The 21,805-nt window shown below is 44.4% G+C and overlaps 1 protein-coding gene across 1 annotated transcript in view; it reads left to right on the forward strand.

Moving 5' to 3' along the window:
• PPP1R1C (protein phosphatase 1 regulatory inhibitor subunit 1C) overlaps positions 1-21,531 on the forward strand; it is a 50,133-nt gene extending 28,602 nt beyond the window's left edge. The window contains exons 4-5 of the mRNA XM_066611166.1: positions 392-446; positions 21,443-21,531. Of these exons, the coding sequence (XP_066467263.1) occupies positions 392-446; positions 21,443-21,531 (144 nt within the window). The remainder of the gene's footprint in view (positions 1-391; positions 447-21,442) is intronic.
• The last annotated feature ends 274 nt before the right edge of the window (positions 21,532-21,805 follow it).

The raw sequence follows: 21,805 nt of genomic DNA on the forward strand, positions 1-21,805 counted from the left end.
CTGCAGGTATTTCACAGGAGTTTTTTGTGTTTTTTGTTTGGGGGGGGGGAGTAATTTATTAATAGGGCCACTGGGGGATTTGAACCCCCACCAGCAGTGTGGTGTATCTTAGCAATTGTCTGAAAACCAATGGCGTGCCTTGAAAATTTTAGCACCTTGTCAACGTGCCATGGGATGAAAAAGGTTGAAAAGTCACTGGTATAGACATTAGCACAATATCAAACACAGTTGATTACACAATATTTATAATGTAGCAGCAAGAGTAAAACAGCCAACATACATCCACTGAGAAAAATGCAAGCAGAAAGAAAGGTCCCTCATTGATTGTCCAACATTACTCCTTTGCTCTTGGCTTTCTTTTAAACAGCTTTCTTTTATTTCTTGGTTACAGAATGCAACCCCCAAACAAAGGAAGCAGAGTGTCTACACGCCTCCTGCCATGAAAGGTACTGTCCAGGTACTGTTTCTTATTGCGCTAATGCCTGTTTCGTTTATGACCACTGCACACAGCATCTCTTGAGATTGAAAACGCAACAGCTTCCACCTTGGCTCTCATTACTAATTGGGTGATGTTATGGAGTGCAAAGGAAATCTTTGGCATCCACGCATCCTGCAGGCTGCCTGTGTGAAGACAGGCTGCAAATGGGGAGTATAGGAAGGCCTGGGTTCTCAAGGTCAGCCCCACGCCTCTTTTACTTGGGGCTACCTGAGAAGGTGGGTGGACCCTCCCTCATTCATAATTCTGATGACTACTTAACCCAGTGGTTTTCAAACTCTCATGGAGAGTTTGAGCCACTGTAAGTGCTTGTGGGGGCAGGTGGAAGGCAGCCTCCACTTCCTCTTTAGTGGGGCGCGATTGCTCTGCTTTTACATTCACTGCTGCGGGGAGCCCTGCCAAAGGTTTGCATCGGGCTCTCTGCACCCTGGGGAGGCTGCAGGAAGCTTGGGTAAGTGCACCCAAGCCCCTACAGCCCCCTGAGCGGCGCGATCCTAGGGATCGCGCCACTGCCTCCTCCCTGCCTCCAGGCTGCCCCCGCCCTTAAGGGGGCAGAGGCCAGGGCCCACAGGCTGGGGCGTTGCAACACCCCAGTTTGAAAAGCCCTGACTTAACCCAATAATAAAATAACCATGGCCAATCAGGTAATGACTGGTGATACCAGTTTTTCACATTCAGGCTATCAAGTGATTCATTGACCTTAACAGGTGAATAACATAATAGATGAGCTGACCCTAAGAAGGTGAGAGATGTCCTTGCAGATATCAAAGAAGTCACTAAAAATTATAAACACTAAGCATATACAAGTGGTTTTGATAGCCTGATCTACTCATCTTAGATTTCATTGCAATGGTCTGCTATCCATCAATTTGTCTACTTCACGGGTTTCCAAAACCCTCCTACAGCGAGCTCAGAGAAGCCTACATGGAGATTCGCCCATTTTATTTTCTCAGTAGACCTGCCAGAGAGGTGAGGCTGAGAGATTATTTATTGTTCTCCATGCTTCATGGTCAAGTAGGAATTTGAACCCAGAAGACCAGAACAAATGTAAGACTATCCATAGTCACTACCATATTTTGCAATGACACTGCCATAGACGATGGTATGGCTTCACTTGAAACCCTTGTGGCTACAGATACATGCACACCTAATTAAATGTTTGGGTCTTTAGCGTAATCCGTTGGATTTTATCCTTTTGTGTGTTGTTATTACTATTATTTGTTAAGCACCTAAAAATTTGGCACAGTACAAAACAGGAGATTTAAACCTAAGATAAGAAGAGCCCTGCTGGATCAGGCCAAAGGCCCATCTAGTCCAGCTTCCTGTATCTCACAGTGGCCCACCAGATGCCTCAGGGAGCACACAAGACAACAAGAGACCTGCATCCTGTTGCCAGTTCCTTGCGTCTGGCATTCAGGGAGAGGCTACCTCTAAAACCTGGAGGTTGCATCTAGTCATAATGGCTTGTAACCTGTGATGCACAGGTTTCAATTGAATCTTTTTTCCCCTCTTTAAAAAGGTGTTTTGGGGCGTCAGCAGTGGGTATAGCTCCATGTGCTGACCAGTGGGAAGGCTCTGGGCTTCCTACCAGTGCTTCTAACAGGTGCATTGTCACAAAGCACTTTACAGTGCTTTTGCAACAGCACAAAGGGCCTGGCATGGTGGGTAGAATGTGTGTTCCCCCAGGATTGGGCCACAAGTTACCCATTACTAGTGGCCTGGTGTCTTTGGCACTTTAAAAAAAAAATTTCAGCCAGATTGGCATTCAAGGGAGCAGAACCAAAGTCAGGATTCGCCCACTCCCCACTGTCACGGTTTATTCCCATGATCCTATTATCATGCTATTGTATAAATGACAGCACTCCCCCCTCTACTTTCCCCTTGTGGTCTTTGTCTTCCTTTGCACTTTTTTTTTTCTCCTCAAGGCATCATCTATTAGACCTTTAGCAGGAAATGGCTTACTCATCTATGCATGTGTGTGTTTTACTGGAATGCAACGCATTGGAAAAATCAATGTGAGTGCTATCGATTGCAGAGAGATCTCTAGAGCCAAGCAGACAGCAGCCTGGATAACCATGCTGTACAGAATGCTTCTGAGGATCATGTTTCTGTGCTTAATGGATGTTGGGAGACACTGTCTCCATTTTCCTTTTGAAAAACTTCTCTTCTCTCCCCAATGGCACTGACTGGATGCATTAATACTGTGTGGGCTTAGCAGAGTCGCTGACTAGAGATGCTGATTTTTGTTGGTTCACAGGATCATTTTTGTCTATGTTCTGGGTACTTATCAAACAATATTTCTCCCCCACACACACATGCCCAAACCTGTTTCTAATTCATGCCCCACATCATCTGGGCATGCTAAGTCAAATCAATCAGGAATGCATTTCCCATTTCTTTACCAATTGTGTGACATGTCACTGCATGGATTCATGTGATGCAGCGTGCCACACAGATCTGGTCATTTTCACAAGTCCAGGGCATCGTGTTTGGAGGATTTCTTTACCACCTGTGGAGAAAATCATTGGACCAGCCAGTCGTGCCGCTTCATGGGAGCCTCTTGCCATTGCAGCAGCTCCATGGGGTTGCTGTGTTTAAAGACAGCTTTTGCTCCCAGCACTGGCTTTCTGCACAAGCTAGCAGCCCCTCTCATGAATAGGCAGGTCCCAACCCTTCACTGGAACGGTGGCATTGCTGGGGGGGGGGAGGCGCGGGTCACACTGGGTGACACGCGTGGGAGAGGTGGCAAGATTTTTTTAATCTTGGTATTTTCTAATAACACCATCATGTTTTATATAATGATGTGTGATTTCATGCAGAATGCAATGAAACAAACTGCATTGAAATATCTCTATTCTATCAAAGGTTATAGCCAAAAAAACCCAGCAGGGGCGGGGCGATGGTACATCGCCATGCCAACCCCATGGGGCGTTGCCCTGCCCACTGCATGGGAGGAGGTCCATGATAAGGGTGACGCGCTGGCCTTCCGCAGCGAGGGATGCAAACCCTAATGATGCAACTGCACTGGCAGCATCTGATCCACAGTTTTCTGCAGTTGCAAAGAGGAGCCTTGTGCAGAAGCCTCTTTGAGGCTAGGAGGAAAACACTTTGCTGCTGTAGGCTATCATGCATGCAACTGTTTTGCCGGGGAACACTAAGCAGACACTGGTAGTATCAGGAAAGTGGGTGGAAAAGGAAAGCCTGTCCATCCCATATAGCAGAAGGAGCCATCAGGTTAATGCTTAGAGACAACTTTGCTACAGGAAGTCTTAAATATGGCTCAGATTGGGCAGATTTGTACCATGCATGTAATGTCCTTTCATTCATTCACCCTCCTCTCTGGAACTCCAGGTCATTCACTGAGATTGTCATAAGATCCCGAAGCCCAAGCCAAAGGCATCATTATTCAGTTGCGTCCTTATGCTATTTTTACTTCTAAAAGAGCGATGTCTTGCAAGCCCAGACACACTGACATGCAGTTCCACATGTGTTGTCTTCCACCAAGAAATGACTTTGGTACTTTGTAGTTAACCAATCAAAAAAAGATTATTTAGGAAGTCAAGGGCGACATAGCATAAATGGGTATAATATGTCCCTGAACTACTGACCAAAGATGGCAGTTCACCATTTCTAGTACATAAGAACATAAAAACAGCCCCGCTGGATCAGGCCATAGGCCCATCTAGTCCAGCTTCCTGTATCTTACAGCGGCCCACCAAATGCCCCAGGGAGCACACCAGATAACAAGAGACCTCATCCTGGTGCCCTCCCTTGCATCTGGCATTCTGACATAACACATTTCTAAAATCAGGAGGTTGCGCATACACATCATGGCTTGTACCCCATAATGGATTTTTCCCCCAGAAACTTGTCCAATCCCCTTTTAAAGGCATCTAGGCTAGACGCCAGCACCACATCCTGTGGCAAGGAGTTCCACAGACCGACCACACGCTGAGTAAAGAAATATTTCCTTTTGTCTGTCCTAACCCGCCCAACACTCAATTTTAGTGAATGTCCCCTGGTTCTGGTATTATGTGAGAGTGTAAAGAGCATCTCCCTATCCACTCTGTCCATCCCCTGTATAATTTTGTATGTCTCAGTCATGTCCCCCCTCAGGCGTCTCTTTTCTAGGCTGAAGAGGCCCAAACACCGTAGCCTTTTCTCATAAGGAAGGTGCCCCAGCCCCGTAATCATCTTAGTCACTCTCTTTTGCACCTTTTCCATTTCCACTATGTCTTTTTTGAGATGCGGCGACCAGAACTGGACACAATACTCCAGGTGTGGCCTTACCATAGATTTGTACAACGGCATTATAATATTAGCCGTTTTGTTCTCAATACCCTTCCTAATGATCCCAAACATAGAATTGGCCTTCTTCACTGCCGTCGCACATTGGGTGGACACTTTCATCAACCTGTCCACCACCACCCCAAGATCTCTCTCCTGATCTGTCACTGACAGCTCAGAACCCATCAGCCTATATCTAAAGTTTTGATTTTTTGCCCCAATGTGCATGACTTTACACTTACTGACATTGAAGCGCATCTGCCATTTTGCTGCCCATTCTGCCAGTCTGGAGAGATCTTTCTGGAGCTCCTCACAATCACTTCTGGTCTTCACCACTTGGAAAAGTTTGGTGTCGTCTGCAAACTTAGCCACCTCACTGCTCACCCCTGTCTCCAGGTCATTTATGAAGAGGTTGAAAAGCACCGGTCCCAGGACAGATCCTTGGGGCACACCGCTTTTCACCTCTCTCCATTGTGAAGATACAATGTATCTACACAATAGATAGTAGTAGATACAAACATTCACAAATGGTCTCACAGAGAAAGGCATTAATGCCAACTCTGAGGGTGTTTGAAAATCACACATTGCTTCTTTTTCTTCTTAAATCTCTTAAATTTCTTAACCCCTCTCTTTTCTTCTTTCTTTTTCTTCATTCTCTTGTTTTTGGATTTAATCCAAAAATTCTTCCTCTTCTTGAGACAACGTGCTCTCTGGACGTTCCCTCTTTTTTCTTCCTTAAAATTCTTAATTCTTATAGTGACGGTTGCTTTTTCCATCTCCTGTCTCATTTCAAAAAACTCCACTTCTTTAGTTTAATCCGACATTTGATCCATTCTTTTTTCTTGTCTGTTATTTGCTATCTGTTCCTGCATGCTTATCAGGGAGGAGTTTGTTTGCTTCATTTGTTCAGATAATTTTCTGACCTGTTGCTTCATTTCACTTCTGAAATCCCTCAACAGATCCATTAATAAGGACTGGCTTTTACTTAACATCCTTTAAATTTTTAAATGCCATTCTTAGGGCTAATTTCCAATTTTTATATCCAAAAAGTGTAAGTCAGTATTCCACTTCCAGTCAATAACAATGTCAAATCAGTCAAACACTTAAAGAGTCATCCAAGTCTTAATCTTGCATCCCTTCTTCCAAAAAGGGTGGATCAGTAATCCAGGTCAATAACAGAAGAAGTGGAAGAAGTAGTGGGCGGAGCAAGAAGGAAAACACCAATAAGACAGAGAACAAAGGAAGTACTAAGACAGAAAGTGAAAATGGCTGATCAACAAGTAGAATGTTTTTTTTTCCTTTTGTAGATATTAATGGACCAAATTCTTTTTAGAAATGAAGAGTATTCTATTAACTATATTAAATCAAAGTAGATGTGAATGGAAACTTGGAACACAAATATTGTGAAAATTAAAGTGGTATTAAGATAACTAAAAGGGTTATTCTTTAAAAGAGAAATTATATAAAATAATTTATAGATGGTATTTAATTCCAGAGAAAATAGTAAAAATGTACCCTGGGTCATCAAACAAATGTTGGATCAGTAAAGAATTGAGGGAATTTTTAATTATATGTGGTGGATATGCGAAAAAGTAAAGAAATATTGGAAAATGATATTCAAACTGTTACAAGAGATATTGAAGTGTGTATTACCATTTAAACTGGAACATTCCTCTTAAATGAAACATCAGAAACTAAGAATCAGACAAGAAAAATTTTATTTTAAATATTAGCTTAGTGGCAAGAAGAGCATATAAGTAAAAAATTTGAAGTCTTTTTACGATTGGATAGATAATTTTAGAGAAAAAATATTGATTGTTTAGGTAAATTATTAATCAGTAGATTAACAAATAGGATAATTTTTGTATTGATGAATAATTTCATTTGGACCAACGTATGTTGTAATCAATGGTCAATACCCTCATGTGTAACCTGTGTAGTCCCAGCCCTAAGTCTATCCAATTTTCCTTACCTGTATCTGTAATAAATAAATAAAGTATTACATCAGAAAAAAAAGAAAAGAAAATCACACATTGCATTGGATGGGGTGCAGTGTAGACTAAGATAAACAACTTGGGCTGCCATCTGATACATACCAGGGAGTTTGACTGCAAACATGTGCACTCTTTCCTGAGAGTAAGCCCCAATGAACAGAATGGGATTTACTGAGTAATCTCTGATTTACTGAGTAAAGAACTGAGTAATCAAGCATTTGCTTGCACTGTTAGTTCATTAAACTCAATAGAATTTACTTCTGAGTAATGCAGAGGCTTGCACTGTTCTCCTTCTGCTTTAAGGAGTGGGCTTGTGAATGGTCCAAGTACTCCACGTATGGGTGTCATTTATTTAATCATTTATTAACTTCATTTATACTCTGCTTTCTGGACCAGAGAAACCACAGAGTGTCTAACAGTATCAAATCAATTTAAAGAAACAGCACTTTAAAGCAACAAATGAAATTTTAAAATCCCCACATTTAAAAAGTACAACAGAGAAATGTTTGGCTGTCTTGCTACAGTAATGTCCCTGCCAGCCACAGAAGGGGTGAGCAGGTCTGGAGGAAATTGATTCCAAGTTTGCACGTGTGGGGGGAATGGAGGCAGCATTCAACAGTACTGGGGAATCCCTGAATACCTTGTATGAAAAATGAGCATCATCAGATCACAGCAACTGTGTATCAACAGAACAGTCCCCAAATTATCCTTAGGCGATTCTCTAATTCGAAGGCTTAAGTTTATTTCCAAAAATATTTATATCCATCAGGGTTGAAACAATTCTACCTTCCATGTGGCTGTAGCCCTGATCAAAAAATGTGGCTCACCCAGATTATGCTACTGCCGAGCTGTTCAAATATAGCCAGGAATATTTCATGATTACTTTCATTTTCGTTGCTATATCAATATGACAACAGAGAAACACTCTTGAAAAGGACTCATTGTCAGTTTTAAAGTACCTTGTTATTTAGTGACAAAGCGCCTTCTAGTGGTGCTGAGGGATCATTACATTATTCATTCCTGCCTTGCTGTTAACAATAGCCCTGTAAGATAGATCCGTGCATAAAGATGGAGAATTGATCCTAAACTTGGCAAAAAGATCAAATCAGTTCATAATGGAGCCTAGACTTAAATCTGTGTTTCCCAAATACAAATCCAACCTTCTATCTGCTGAACCACATGGATGTAATTAGAGTCAGCAATAAATTTCCAATGACATTTTCCTTAGAACAGGGGTCTCCAAACCCCAGCCTGGGAGCCAGATGCGGCCCGCAGCAAGCCTCTCTCCGGCCCGCAGCCAACCTTTTGTCCCCTGAAAGCCTCTGGCCTACTCAACTGAACATGACCAGAACTCTGCTCTGATTGTGTCTGGAGGGTGTTCTCAGGGCCAGAGAGGTTCAGCGAATGAGCCCATTCATTCATTTATTCACTCAACTAAATTCCATCTCTAATTTATTTATTTAAATTTTATATTTAAATTTTTTTCCGGCCCTCCACACCACACCGGATATTTAATGCGGCCCTCTGGCCAAAAAGTTTGGAGACCCCTACCTTAGAATAATGTGATATGTAAAAGGCAGTGGCGTCACGAGGATTTGTGTCACCTGGTGTGGAACGCCAGTGCATAACCCCCTGATGGACCTCTACCTATGCGGTGGGCGGAGCAAACACCCCAGGCAGTGGGCGTGGTAATATACCATTGCCCCACCCACACTGGTTTTTTGGCTATAACTTTTGATAGAATAGAGATATTTCAATGTGGTTTGTTTCAGGCAGGGGTCTTTCCAACATCTTTCCAAGCCCTACCTGAAGATGGCAGGGACTGAACCTGGGATCTTCTGCATGCAAGGCATGAGCTCTGCCACAGAGCCACAGCCCACAAAGGGAAGGATACATTTGACACTCCCAAAGGGAACAATACATGTGGATGAATATCTGACTTATGACAGCCATTTTGTAAGCACTGCCACGAGAGGCAGTGGCTTCACAGCCTCACCACCAGAGCCCACTGACCCCACCTGAGCCAGTAAGCCAGCAGTAGGGGTAGAATGTGGGCAGGGAGGACAGAGGAATGTTTATGAGTGGAGAGGGTTGGATAGTAGCTAGAACAGGGAGGATATCGGTGGCAGCAACTTGCACTGATATCTTCATGCTGTTCTCCCCCCTCCTTTACTCACCCCAGACTTATGCCAGCAAAGTAGCTGATGCAGATCTGAGGGGACCCATTGAGCTAACACAGGCATACCCTCAGGTAAGGGAACAGATGTTCCCTTACTTGGAGGAGACCTCCATGACTGCCCCCCAGCAGGATGCAGCATGTACTCTAGTGGTGCATCTGAATCGGCAGGGTGGGGGTGTGGGGGGGGGATTTAGTTAGGATTAGGCTATATCAAATGTATTGTGGCTGGACATTTCATCACTAGAGCCCGTGTCATCTGATATATGAAGAGGACATTGAAAACAATGGCTGGAAATCAGATTTCAATTAAGTGTGGACTAATTCAGCCCATTAAGATGAATGGGTTCGGGGCTGGCTCCTGGTTGCAGAGTGCCTTTAGCAAACTGCCCCCATGGGTCCCTGCCTATCAGGGTGGACCCCAAAAGAATCACCACTCCATCACCACTTCTCAAAAGCTATGGGCAAAGAGGTAGTAGTCTTGGGCATATTCAGTGGGCCCTTTTGATGCCAACCCCTGCTGCCATTCCTTTAATTGGGTTATGCTGGCACTAAGGCACCAAGGCCAAAATCCTGCCTCCTGCACCTACCAGAGCTTCTGGGTTTTGTTTTTTTTCATCTTGGTACAACAGAAAGAGAGCTCTGCATGCGAGTCTGGGCAAGAGTAGGCTGCTGAATGCTGCCATGTGACATGTGAAAAAGCTAATGTGCACATTGGTCCATCTCATAGTGCATCTCATAGATTGATCTAGCAGCAGTGTACTTCCAGAGCAGTGAAATGGTAGTGAAAGGTGGGGATTGGACTCCTTTAAGTTGAAAGATTGCAGCCTGAATCCCATGCAACCTACATTCCAAATACAGTGCAATTGATTTGGGGATTGTATCCAAAATATTATTTCCTCCACATGCTTGAACTTCGAGCTTTGTTGAGAGATGGATCTTTCTGCTGCTTTGCTCTAAAACTGAACACACGCCTGTTATTAAGTAAAGAATCCATGTGACAAATCAACTTATGCTGAACATCGGATATACATTGGACGACACTTTGCCAGGCGCTTGACATCTCTGCAATTTATGGAGTGTCTGAGAGATAAATCAATGCAGTATCTGGCTTCTTGTCTACATCTCCCTCTGTGTGATGGTACTCATCTATCTACAGTCTAAATCCATGGAAATATCCTAATTTTTTTTCCATAGTGGACTGGGACACTGTTTCCTTGATATTTTCCCCTCTGGTTCACAAGGGAATTAATCCTGGCACTCTCTGTTGCCCTGTTATGTTCTGTGCAAAACTATTTACTGGAGCAAAAGTCCAATTCCCTATTTAAAATAAGATATCTTCCATAAATATGCATGAGAGTTGTTGTGTTTTTTTTCCAGCACTCCCTTCCCATCCATGCTCCAGGAAGATAGAAGCACGTGATGAGATAAATATTTGGTTTCCACCAAGGCAATGAAAATTATTCTCATTTTATTTATGTTCATTCTATATATTTATTTTTGACATTGCTGTTTATTGCAAGTGGCTTGGCAAATATATCTTCCAGAAGGCTGCTTTGTAGGGAGAAAATAAAAGAGAACAATAGTCCTTGTTGTTTTTGGCAGCTGGGTAACAAAGAACGAGGGTTGTTTTAATACACTCATGGGATGACTTCTGAGATCTGTTGTCGTTGCTTTATATCATATTATTCCACTGGTGCTTTTTAGCAGGATAAACAAATGTATACACAAAACCATCCTGTTAGTTACTGTATTTGCATCTTACCCCACTCTCAAACTGCATTTAGTTCTTCCCTACTGCCTGCATATTTCCAGATCTCAGCCCCCTTCCCACAGTGTTTTTCACTAGGCATAATGCACAGATCCACATGATACTACACCATCTTCGTGCAGGCATTAAGCTGTTCCATCCACAACTCAATGAGAAACAAGTCATGATACTAAGGGCGCAATCCTAACCCCTTAGGTCAGTGCTTTCCAGCACTGACATAAGGGCAACGCAGCTCTGAGGTAAGGGAACAAACATTCCCTGACTTTGAGTGAGTGACACACAACTGCAGGATTCAGCACATGCCCCATTGGCACTGCTATGCCAGTACTGGAAAGCACTGACCTAAGGGGTTAGGATTGCGACCTGTTTCTTCTCATGGAGCCATGCTGTGAACAGATTCGGCTGTGACTAGCCGACTGAACAATTCTGTGGTCATTGAATACCATGTGGCTAGAGGCACAGCGTCCTCCCTTCACACAGGGAACTTGTGAAGGGTCACTGAATAAAACTTTTACAAGTGAAACCAACATGTGATTTTTTTCCCCTTCTGGATATCAAGATCTGGATGTCGGAGTTGGACTAGATAACCTTTCAGGTCCCTTCCAATTCTAGGATTCTAAGATCGTGCATTGCCAGGTAAAGGCAGAAGTGACTGCCTGTTCAGCTGGTTATGGTCAACTGCCATATTCAAAGTTGCTCAACAACAGAACTGGCATCGATAGGAGAAAACAGCATAAAATTGCACTACCCATCACACTCCCCACCTCACCCACTCCTTATGATGTTGGATACAGACTACATTTGGCAGCCAATCAGAGCACACCTCTCCCAATACTAAAGCCCCCGCCAGAGAGACTGCAGCATAGATTATCAGATGCACGACATGGAGCTAATCCTCTCTGGTCTTTCAAAGAGGAGCTTTGGTGATGTAATGCACTAGGTGCAGAAAGGGAGTTCTTTGTACCGTGGCTGGATAGTCAGTGAGCAGCTTTATAGAGCGGTCAGTGTGGGTTGGAAACCCACTTCCCTCTCTTGTCCCTGCCATGAGTGTTCCTGGCCAGTCATGCAAAAGCCACGTGCCTTGCTGGTGAGGGCGAGTCCCTTGGCTTAGCTCAACCCATCTCACCTGGCTCCCAACCTGTGCCTTTGTGCAGTGAGCCAACAGCGCCCTGCTTTGCCTGCATGCTGTTGACTTGGCCCAGTCCCTCCCCTGGAAAAAGTGTTCCTTGCAGCTGGCAGAGCCTTCATTGGTCTCAATCCACTGGCATGGAGAGATTTATGTGGCTACCCTCTTCCAAGGGAGCTCTCTTTCTACACTTGCTCTGGTCAAAAACGTATTCCTTGGATGTATGAGCTCATGTGGGTGCCATTAGAGGACTTGAACCCTGGGTACAGAGATTCCTAGCAGGCCTTTGCTTTTGCCCCTTTACAGCTGACACCATTGCAGCTCCAGTGGAGAATAGGGATGCTGTGGTGTGTATGGGGTCCTTGAGGCATCTCCCCATAGTTCACAGTGGTGCCTGTTGCTCAGTCCTAGTGGACGACAGGATGACATCCCCACCCCAGCACTGACAATTCATTGGCCCTGCCCCTGCTCAGTTCACCCTGGTGGTGTTTCTCTGGCAGCTGGCATTGGGGCTGGGTGGAAGCAGGGATTGGCTCCTTGGACATAACACCAATGATGCACCAACACAACACCAGTGACACATGGATGTCACATTGATGATGCACCACATCAGAACACTGCTCCAGGGGTGATAGGCTGTGTCAGGATTTCCATGGAAGCTGGGGGGTGTTATGGGAAGGGCTCCACCAACAATACTAGGAGGCCTGTGTTGAGATGATATTGCCTAGACGGGCTTAGGTTATGACTGAGTTCGCACCGGTGCCTGTTCACCATCAGTGGGGCATCTGAATAGGATTGGGCTGTAACTAGACAACAAGCTCTTTCAACAATTCTTAATAGGACTTGGTTTCCAGATCCTTCACCATCTTCTGAACTGTTTCCACTTTATCCTTCTGAAAGTGTGATGCCCAGAATGGGATGCAGCATTTCAAGTGAGGTCTGACAAGTTCAGAATAGGGTGGAACTGTGACCTCTCGTGATCCCTAGAGCCTCTGCCTCCACAAATGCAGGCAGTGTCGCATTAGCTTTTTGCTTTGCAGCTTCATCACACTGCTGGCTTATGTTCAGCTTGTGATTTACTACTTACCTTCACGTGTGCTGTTCTCAAGCCAAGTCTTCCCCATCCTGAATCTGTGCCTCTGAGTTTTTTGTACCTATGTGCAGAAGTTCACTTTTGTCTCTGAGACAGAGCCAATGATCAAGCCGACAAGATGGTTGTGAATTCTGATTCCATGTTCCAGGATGTTAGCTTGCCCTCCATTCCAGCTTTGTGTCATTTACAAGTCTCTCATACAGGTCATTTATAAATGTGTGGAACAGTGCTATGCCTAAGATAGCGCCACTGTGGCACACCTTTCTTCCACTTGACATGGAGTAATTTGTTAGCACTTGCTGGGAATGGTTGTTCAACCAGCTTGGAACCCACCAAAGCTCGCAGTCCTATCCAACTTCCAGCGCTGATGCAGCCACAATGCAGCCTTGAGATAAGAGAACAAATGTTCCCTTACATTTGGGAATATCCATGGCTGCATCAGCACTGGAACGTCGGATAGGATGGGATCCAAAGTCAAATGCTTTGCTGGAATCTAGGTACACTGCGTCTGTACTATAGGTCAGTCAGTCTAACATCTATACCGGGTAAGATGGTGGAATGCCTCATCAAAGATAGAATCTCAAAACACATAGACAAACAAGCCTTGCTGAGAGAGAATCAGCATAGCTTCTGTAAGGGTAGGTCTTGCCTCACGAACCTTATAGAATTCTTTGAAAAGGTCAACAGGCATGTGGATGTGGGAGAACTTGTAGTCATTATATGTCTGGACTTTCAGAAGGCGTTCGACACGGTCCCTCACCAAAGGCTATTGAAAAAGCTCCACAGTCAGGGAATTAGAGGGCAGGTCCTCTCATGGATTGGGAACTGGTTGGAGGCCAGGAAACCGAGAGTGGGTGTCAATGGGAAATTTTCACAATGGAGAGAGGTGAAAAGCAGCATGCCCCAAGGATCTGTCCTGGGACCGGTGCTTTTCAACCTCTTCATAAATGACCTGGAGACAGGGGTGAGCAGTGAGGTGACTAAGTTTGCAGATGGCACCAAACTTTTCCGAGTGGTGAAGACCAGAAGTGATTGTGAGGAGCTCCAGAAGGATCTCTCCAAACTGGCAGAATGGGCAGAAAAGTGGCAGATGCGCTTCAATGTCAGTAAGTGTAAAGTCATGCACATTGGGGCAAAAAATCAAAACTTCACATATAGGCTGATGGGTTCTAAGCTGTCTGTGACAGATCAGGAGAGAGATCGTGGGGTGGTGGTGGACAGGTCGATGAAAGTGTCGACCAATGTGCAGCGACAGCGAAGAAGGCCAATTCTATGCTTGGGATCATTAGAAAAGGTTTTGAGAACAAAACAGCTAATATTGTCATGCTGTTGTACATATCAATGGTAAGGCCACACCTGGAGTATTGTGTCCAGTTCTGGTTGCCACATCTCAAAAAGGACATAGTGGAAATGGAAAAGGTGCAAAAGAGAGCAACTAAGATGATTATTGGGCTGGGGCACCTTCCTTATGAGGAAAGGCTACGGCGTTTGGGCCTCTTCAGCCTAGAAAAGAGACACCTGAGGGGGGACATGATTGAGACATACAAAATTATGCAGGGGAAGGATAGAGTGGATAGAGAGATGCTCTTTACACTCTCACATAACACCAGAACCAGGGGACATCCACTAAAATTGAGTGTTGGGAGAGTTAGGACAGACAAAAGAAAATATTTCTTTACTCGGCGTGTGGTTGGTCTGCGGAACTCCTTGCCACAGGATATGGTGATGGCGTCTGGCCTGGACGCCTTTAAAAGGGGATTGGACAAGTTTCTGGAGGAAAAATCCATTACAGGTTACAAGCCATGTATGTGCAACCTCCTGATTTTAGAAATGGGCTATGTCAGATGCAAGGGAGGGCACCAGGATGAGGTCTCTTGTTATCTGGTGTGCTCCCTGGGGCATTTGGTGGGCTGCTGTGAGATACAGGAAGATGGACTAGATGGGCCTATGGCCTGATCCAGTGGGGCTGTTCTTATGTTCTTATGGCATCCGCATGATACATATATTTATTTATTTATACAGGTATTTATATACCGCCTTTCTTTGGTTGTCAGATTTCTCCTCCAAGGCGGTTTACATAGGCAGGCTGTTCTAAACCCCTGTAGGGATTTTTACCATTGAATAGTTCCAGTCTTTCATAGAACTCCTCGTTCCAGCTGGATTCCTTCCCGGTCTGGCCTGTCTCTGGCCTTCACCTCCCACGCTCCACTTGATGGCAACTCTTCTCTGCCGCTTAGGGTCAGCTCATCAGTATATCAGTGTGTCATCAGTTCTCGGATACTTCCGGTTGTTTCGAACTGGAAGCCTCAGATCTTCAGGCATACAAGGCGGCAGCTCTACCAACTGAGCCAGGCCTCCTGCCTGCCATATAGCTCACTGGCAATCCTGGCCCTGCGCCCTCCAGGGCCAGGACCGCAGGATGCTGCCCCTGTGCCAAGTGCTGCTCTCTGCCATTTGGGGGTCTAAGGAGGGCTGGGCAGACTGCGTGCAGCGGGGAGACTGTGCACAGTCCCTGGGGGCATGGTGCCCTGGGGCATTTGCCACCCTTGCTCCTCCTAGGAACTCCACTGATATAGCTATGCCATGATGCTCATCTTACCCTGCTGTTCTTACCCTGAGCTTTTTCTAAATTGTACCAGCTGCAGCAGCATTTCTGTGCAAGGCAAGTAGGGCAGAGCTAGAAGATTGTCCCAACTGTTTCTAAATTAGAGAGGAAAATTCCTTGCTCCAGCACTTAGCCGGTTCAACATGAGTTAAGGCCCCCTTTGAATGTACATAAGAACTTAAGAACAGCCCCACTGGATCAGGCCATAGGCCCATATAGGTCCAGCTTCCTGTATCTCACAGCGGCCCACCAAATGCCCCAGGGAGCACACCAGATAACAAGAGACCTCATCCTGGTGCCCTCCCTTGCATCTGGCATTCTGACATAGCCCATTTCTAAAATCAGGAGGTTGCACATACACATCATGGCTTGTACCCCGTAATGGATTTTTCCTCCAGAAACTTGTCCAATCCCCTTTTAAAGGCGTCCAGGCCAGTCGCCATCACCACATCCTGTGGCAAAGAGTTCCACAGACCAACCGCACGCTGAATAAAGAAATATTTTCTCTTGTCTGTTCTAACTCTCCCAATACTCAATTTGAGTGGATGTCCCCTGGTTCTGGTGTTATGTGAGAGTGTAAAGAGCATCTCCCTATCCACTCTGTCCATCCCCTGCATAATTTTGTATGTCTCAATCATGTCCCCCCTCAGGCGTCTCTTTTCTAGGCTGAAGAGGCCCAAACATCGTAGCCTTTCCTCATAAGGAAGGTGCCCCAGCCCCGTAATCATCTTAGTCGCTCTCTTTTGCACCTTTTCCATTTCCACTATGTCTTTTTTGAGATGCAAACCTGTTTTGATAATGTAATAGTTTAACAGCAGCATTTCATCTCGGTTGTAAGCTGCCCAGGAGGACGGAGTCAGATGTCCTTGTTCAGCATGACAAGAAAAATCCAGCAAAAATCACTTGCTGGGTCAAACTGTATGACAAGTATGCCAAGTTTTCTCCCCCTTCCCCCAATCGAAGCTCTTTACCTCAAACAATTGTTGCGAGTATCCCCCAAAGAGCCACAGGGCCGAAAACATCAACTCAGAAATGTCATTTTGCTTTCAGTGTACAAAACATTAAGTGACTAGCAGAGATCATTACCAGCCAAAACAGCAATCCTTGAGCTGACCTTTGGGGCTTCTGGTCTTTTATCTGATGTCTTCAGACTGGCTGACAAGTTCCAATGCAAGACTGGTGAGGGAGTCAAAAGGAACCTGCAGATGTGAAGTGTTTACAGGCTAGTGAGGCCCGCCTGGAGCTACGAAAGCCTTAAGCACTTCCAATTTTGAACGCTGTCAACCAAAGATGGGCACTGTGCAGCCACAAGCGGAAATCGGCCTCCGACTCTAATACATGCTTTGTTGGCAGGGGCTTGTGGTGACAATATTGTTGTGTCAAGGGAAGTGCCTCTCTGTGCTAACCCTGAGAAGCCGGTGGTGCTAGCAAATGTGATGAGGACGGGGGAAAGGGAATGGAAGAAATGCAGTCTCTGGGAAGAAGTGGAAAACAGCCTTTGATTGTTCTCTTGTTTGATGAGCCATGACAGTGGAGACAATGGCCCCACTGGAGTTGCTGGCACCACAATAAGACTGTAGAGTTGGAATTCCAAGGAAAAGGAAGGAGAAGAATTGGGGCAATTATCACATTGGGAGAAGATCAAGTCATTACTCTATATTGATTTTCTTTCCCTCTTGCCCTTTCTCCGTGGAGCCCAAGGCCACAGACCTAAGCTTCTTGGGTAGGTTCCCATACAGGTCACAAACTGAGCAAGGCTGATGTGCTATGTGCCTTCAGAATATGCCCATTGGCCAGTGATATTGCAGGACAAGAGAAGCACCTGCCCCGAGACAACTTGGATGAGGGCACAAAATGGCATCCAAGATTTGATGGTATGCGAACCCATTAAATGATGCCATGCTTTTTGGGAAGTAATGCTTTGGAATGAGGAAGTGCGCTTTAAATATGGTGGATGAAAACGTGGATACCAGTTGCTCAGAGACACGTTGAGGGCACCAGCTGTGCAAGTGGCACCACTGTTAGTTGTTACAGGTTCCATACTAGCAGCATGACACAGTAAAACACATTCAGCCATTGAAGGCTGCTGGTGAGGGAGGAGGAAATCAGAATGGGTACCAGCAGCAAGCAAGTATTTTTGCAAGATCTTTAATCAGGAGCACTCTATCTTAGCAGTAAGAACTTAAAAAACTTTGCTACCCTTAAAGGATCCACAGGACTCTGGTGTTCATATCCAAGAAGGGCACAGAAATGTCTGCTTAACAAGGCACAGACTTGCATAGAAGAGAATGCAATCTTATGCATGCTTTCTTGGGAGTAAGCCCAATTGAACACAATGGGACTTACTTCTGAGTAGACATGAATGGGTTTGCACTGCTGATCTGCTGTCTTCATGTATGGAGCAACTGCAACTTTCATTCAAATTGAACAAGGGCCATCTATCTATGACTGAACACTAAAGGACCTCATACACTGAGGAGCTGCTAAAATTACCCCCCACTCCCCAGGTAACCTGCTGTGGAAACTTGGAGGATGTAAAGGCTTTGATACAAACATGGGTGGTTATTTTAAAAAGGAATCAAGACAAAAGCCAAAAATAATGGACTCTAGGGAGACCAGCGTTTTCCTTTCTCTTGCCTGACTTACTGACCCAACACTGCCTGACCCCTGGAACTATTTCATAGCATAACTTAATATAGCAAGGTTGCAAATGAAGATGTTTTATCTAAGGAGGTTTGATGACTCTGGGCCAGAGGACCAGGCAATGCTTTTCCATTGTGTGCAGAAGCATAGATTGACTGTTCCCATAAACAACAAGGTTAGACAAGCAGATGTCTTTGTACGGGGGTGGGTGGGTAATGCATCCATTAATAATCAGCTATACAAAGTAAGGTTACTAGGCTATGAGTCTGGTTAGATGTACTTTTCTGGCATCTGTATCTACAATGAGTTGTAAAAACCATGAAATAAAGTTCTGCCTTTCCTACTATGACTAGTATTTTTAACAAGGACTGCTGCTGCTTTTCTATGCTGTGATACTCCCGCTGCAAAATTTCACTTGCATCCCACTATCTCAAAATAGGAAAAAAAAAGAAAAGCCTTATTTCATGTTCAAACACTAATGACCAACGTGCAAATGTTGAGGCCGTGACCAATGGGCACATCCTAGGTCAGTGTTTCTCAAACTGTGGGTCGGGACGCACTAGGTGGGTCCCCATTCATTTCAATATTTTATGTTTATATATTAGACTTGATGCTCCTGTGGTTTGTGACTGCATTTGGGGAACTGTTACAGACCTGTACTTTTAATAAGCTATTATGTATATTATTTTAACAATGATAGTAAATGGGATTTACATTTGGGTAAGTGTGGGTAGGATAGCAGCCTGGGATTGTTAAAAATTTCCTGCTTGATGACATCACTTCCAGTCATGACAACACTTCTGGTGGGCCCTGACAGATTCTCATTCTAAAAAGTGGGTCCTGGTGCTAAATGTTTGAGAACCACTGTCCTAGGTAAAGTCAGCAGATGTGACCCTGCACCACCATCATTGATACTGATTTTGAACACCATGCCACTACATTGCCACGGGGGAGGGGGGTTGGCTAGACAGGATTGGGCTGTGCACCAAGGGGCCTACTTCAGATTTTTTTTAATGCGTGAAACTGAATCTTGCAACTTGAATTTTCATTAAATTTTTGAGCTACTGTTAAATCACAGGAGTATTTAACAAGGTTGTGGCCCACTGTTGAATGCATTTACTTTCAGATGTCTTGTATGTCGGCTGGATGGATTAAACCAGATGTCAAGTTGTTGTTTGCTCATCGGAGATTTCATAATGCAACTGTGGAAATGTCAGAAAGTTGCCTCATTTGCACAGATAATTTATCCTGAACCTGGCAAATAAGCTTTGAGGCAGTGATTTAATCTAAAATGCATTACCAGTTCAAAATGTATTAGTGCATGCTTCCTGAAAATAGCTTGGCATTCAGGCTTTCTTCATCAATGTTAATTGGATTAAATTATCTGCAGCAAAACCTGAGCCTTTGAGGGAAAGGAAAGAAGAAAAGGCAAACTTTAGAAGTTTTACAAATCAGCCTGAAATATTTCTGCACTCTTGCTTGTATTGTGGCACTGGGGATGTTGACCCAGCATTTGTGAGGCAGGTGAACCTCAGGGTACATATTGATTGTTACAGCGTAGAAAGGAAAGATGGATCGAGGGAAATCACTTTTACATTGTGAGAAGAATGGAGAAGGGTTGTGTAGGACAGATGGCAAGAGTGGAGAGGCAGCACCAAACAAAAACAGATGTTCAGAGCAGGATTTCAGACGGCACACAGAGACCTTAACTTGGTAATGAGAGGCGCAAGCTTACCAGAGTACAAAAGGGTTAGCAGGGCATGATACAAGTGACTTGATGGCGATGGGACATCACCAAAACAGAGTATCTTCTCAGTGAGTAACCTGGGGACCAATTTGTGTTACAGCAGAGGAATCTATGGCTTGGTGGAAGCAATTTAGTGAAAGGATGAGGTAACCAAAGCAATTCTATTAAACAAATTAAAACTGTTGGGTTATACTCATGGTTGCCACCAGGCCTGGAGTACAGTCCAAGGGTCATAGATTCATAATAGCATGATGCATTTTTTGATTTATAACCAGGAGCTTTGTGGCACCTTCAGCACTAGCACATTTATTTCAGCATGAGTTTTTGTGGGTTATAGTCCACTCTTTCAGATGTGCGAAACATTCCTCTGTTGCCAATTTTATTATTTGGTACAGAGCAAGAAAAAACAGCACAATAACTGTAGATACAAGGGTGAAACTGCTATATAATATGTGACAATTCTACATAAAGCTTCAGTAAGACAAGCCCATAAAGTTCCTGGGACCTGACATTTTCCTGTTTCACCTGAACTAACTGCCAGTGCATAATGCCGGGGCACAACCATGTGCATGCAGTGTTAACTGCTGCCGCCAGCCATACACACCAGGCCCAGGAAAGCATCCATGACCCTCCTTAACACAGTGTCAAATCTGGGAGGAAACCGATCTGCCACAGTAGCTCTTTGGCGTGTGGATCCCATAACCATGAAAGAGCATATAGAAGCTCAGGAACCCAGGTGCAGGGCTACAGCTGCTGCAGAAGTTCATTTTGGCCCATTCTAGTGTGAGCCTAAATACAATGATGAGAATATTCAGCAATCAACTTTCTATAGTTCAAAGATTTTAGAGAGACTTAGGAAAGTGTTTGGTTTTCCATATTACTTTATCTAGCTGCCAGTGCTGCAAGATTAGGTAGACGGGGGGCTCTGTATCAAGAAGCCTAGTAGACCTGGGCTCCAAAGACTATTGTGGCTGTCAGCACCCTCCCCCTGCCTTATTTTGCTCCCCATTCTGCCTACACCCATTGCTCCCCTCCCCTTTTGGGAAAGGGCCCAGAAGAAACATTGTACCCCCTGCTAAAATTCCTCTCATAGGCCCTGGCCACAGTCTAACCCAGATCTGGAAAATTTGAATGTATGTGGTTAGAAATAGAATGGAGAGATAAATGCAATGGAGGGGTGAATGGCATGGAAACGGATCCTGTGCAGCGTGCCACCTTTTTGTTAGCTCCCCCTCTCCGGGCTGTAAAAATGTCACTTGGTGGATCAAGTTATTTTCCTGGCCAGCAGCAACCTGATGACATCCATGTAATAGAAATTCAATTTTAATACGGTCAGTCAATACATTTGATAAAATATAATCACAGAGCTCCTTTAATAAATCAAACAAAGCCCCTTTGCTCATCATTGATTTCTTTTTTTTTTTTTTTTTTAACACAGCAGACAAGATTCCTGGTGTGACTGTATGTGGTATTAAAAGTGGTCTCTCTCCTGTCATATTTGCAGGGGTTAAGCATCTAAAAAACCAGAATGACTCAGCATTCCCAGAGGAAGATGAAGGAATCAATGAAAGAGATGAAGAATGGAGCCCCTAAGTGGCACCAAGCATCTGGAGGAGAATCTTTATTGTCAATAACTGAACTGCTAAATTTCTCTGTTACTTACAATGGGACTCTCTTGCTTGCGTTCATGACCCGAAGCCTCTTCTTCAGCTCAAGTACCCAACGGCAGGAGGATTTGATGGTGGAATTTACAACAACATGCTGAATTGTCCTGTGTTACCTTATAACTGAAGATAACCATTTCTTTTATAGCTGTCTTCCTTTCTCTTTTTTTAATGACTTCAAATATCTAGTTTGCAAACATGTT

This window comes from Tiliqua scincoides, chromosome 1 (genome assembly GCF_035046505.1).
Source record: "Tiliqua scincoides isolate rTilSci1 chromosome 1, rTilSci1.hap2, whole genome shotgun sequence".
Taxonomy (NCBI): domain Eukaryota; kingdom Metazoa; phylum Chordata; class Lepidosauria; order Squamata; family Scincidae; genus Tiliqua; species Tiliqua scincoides.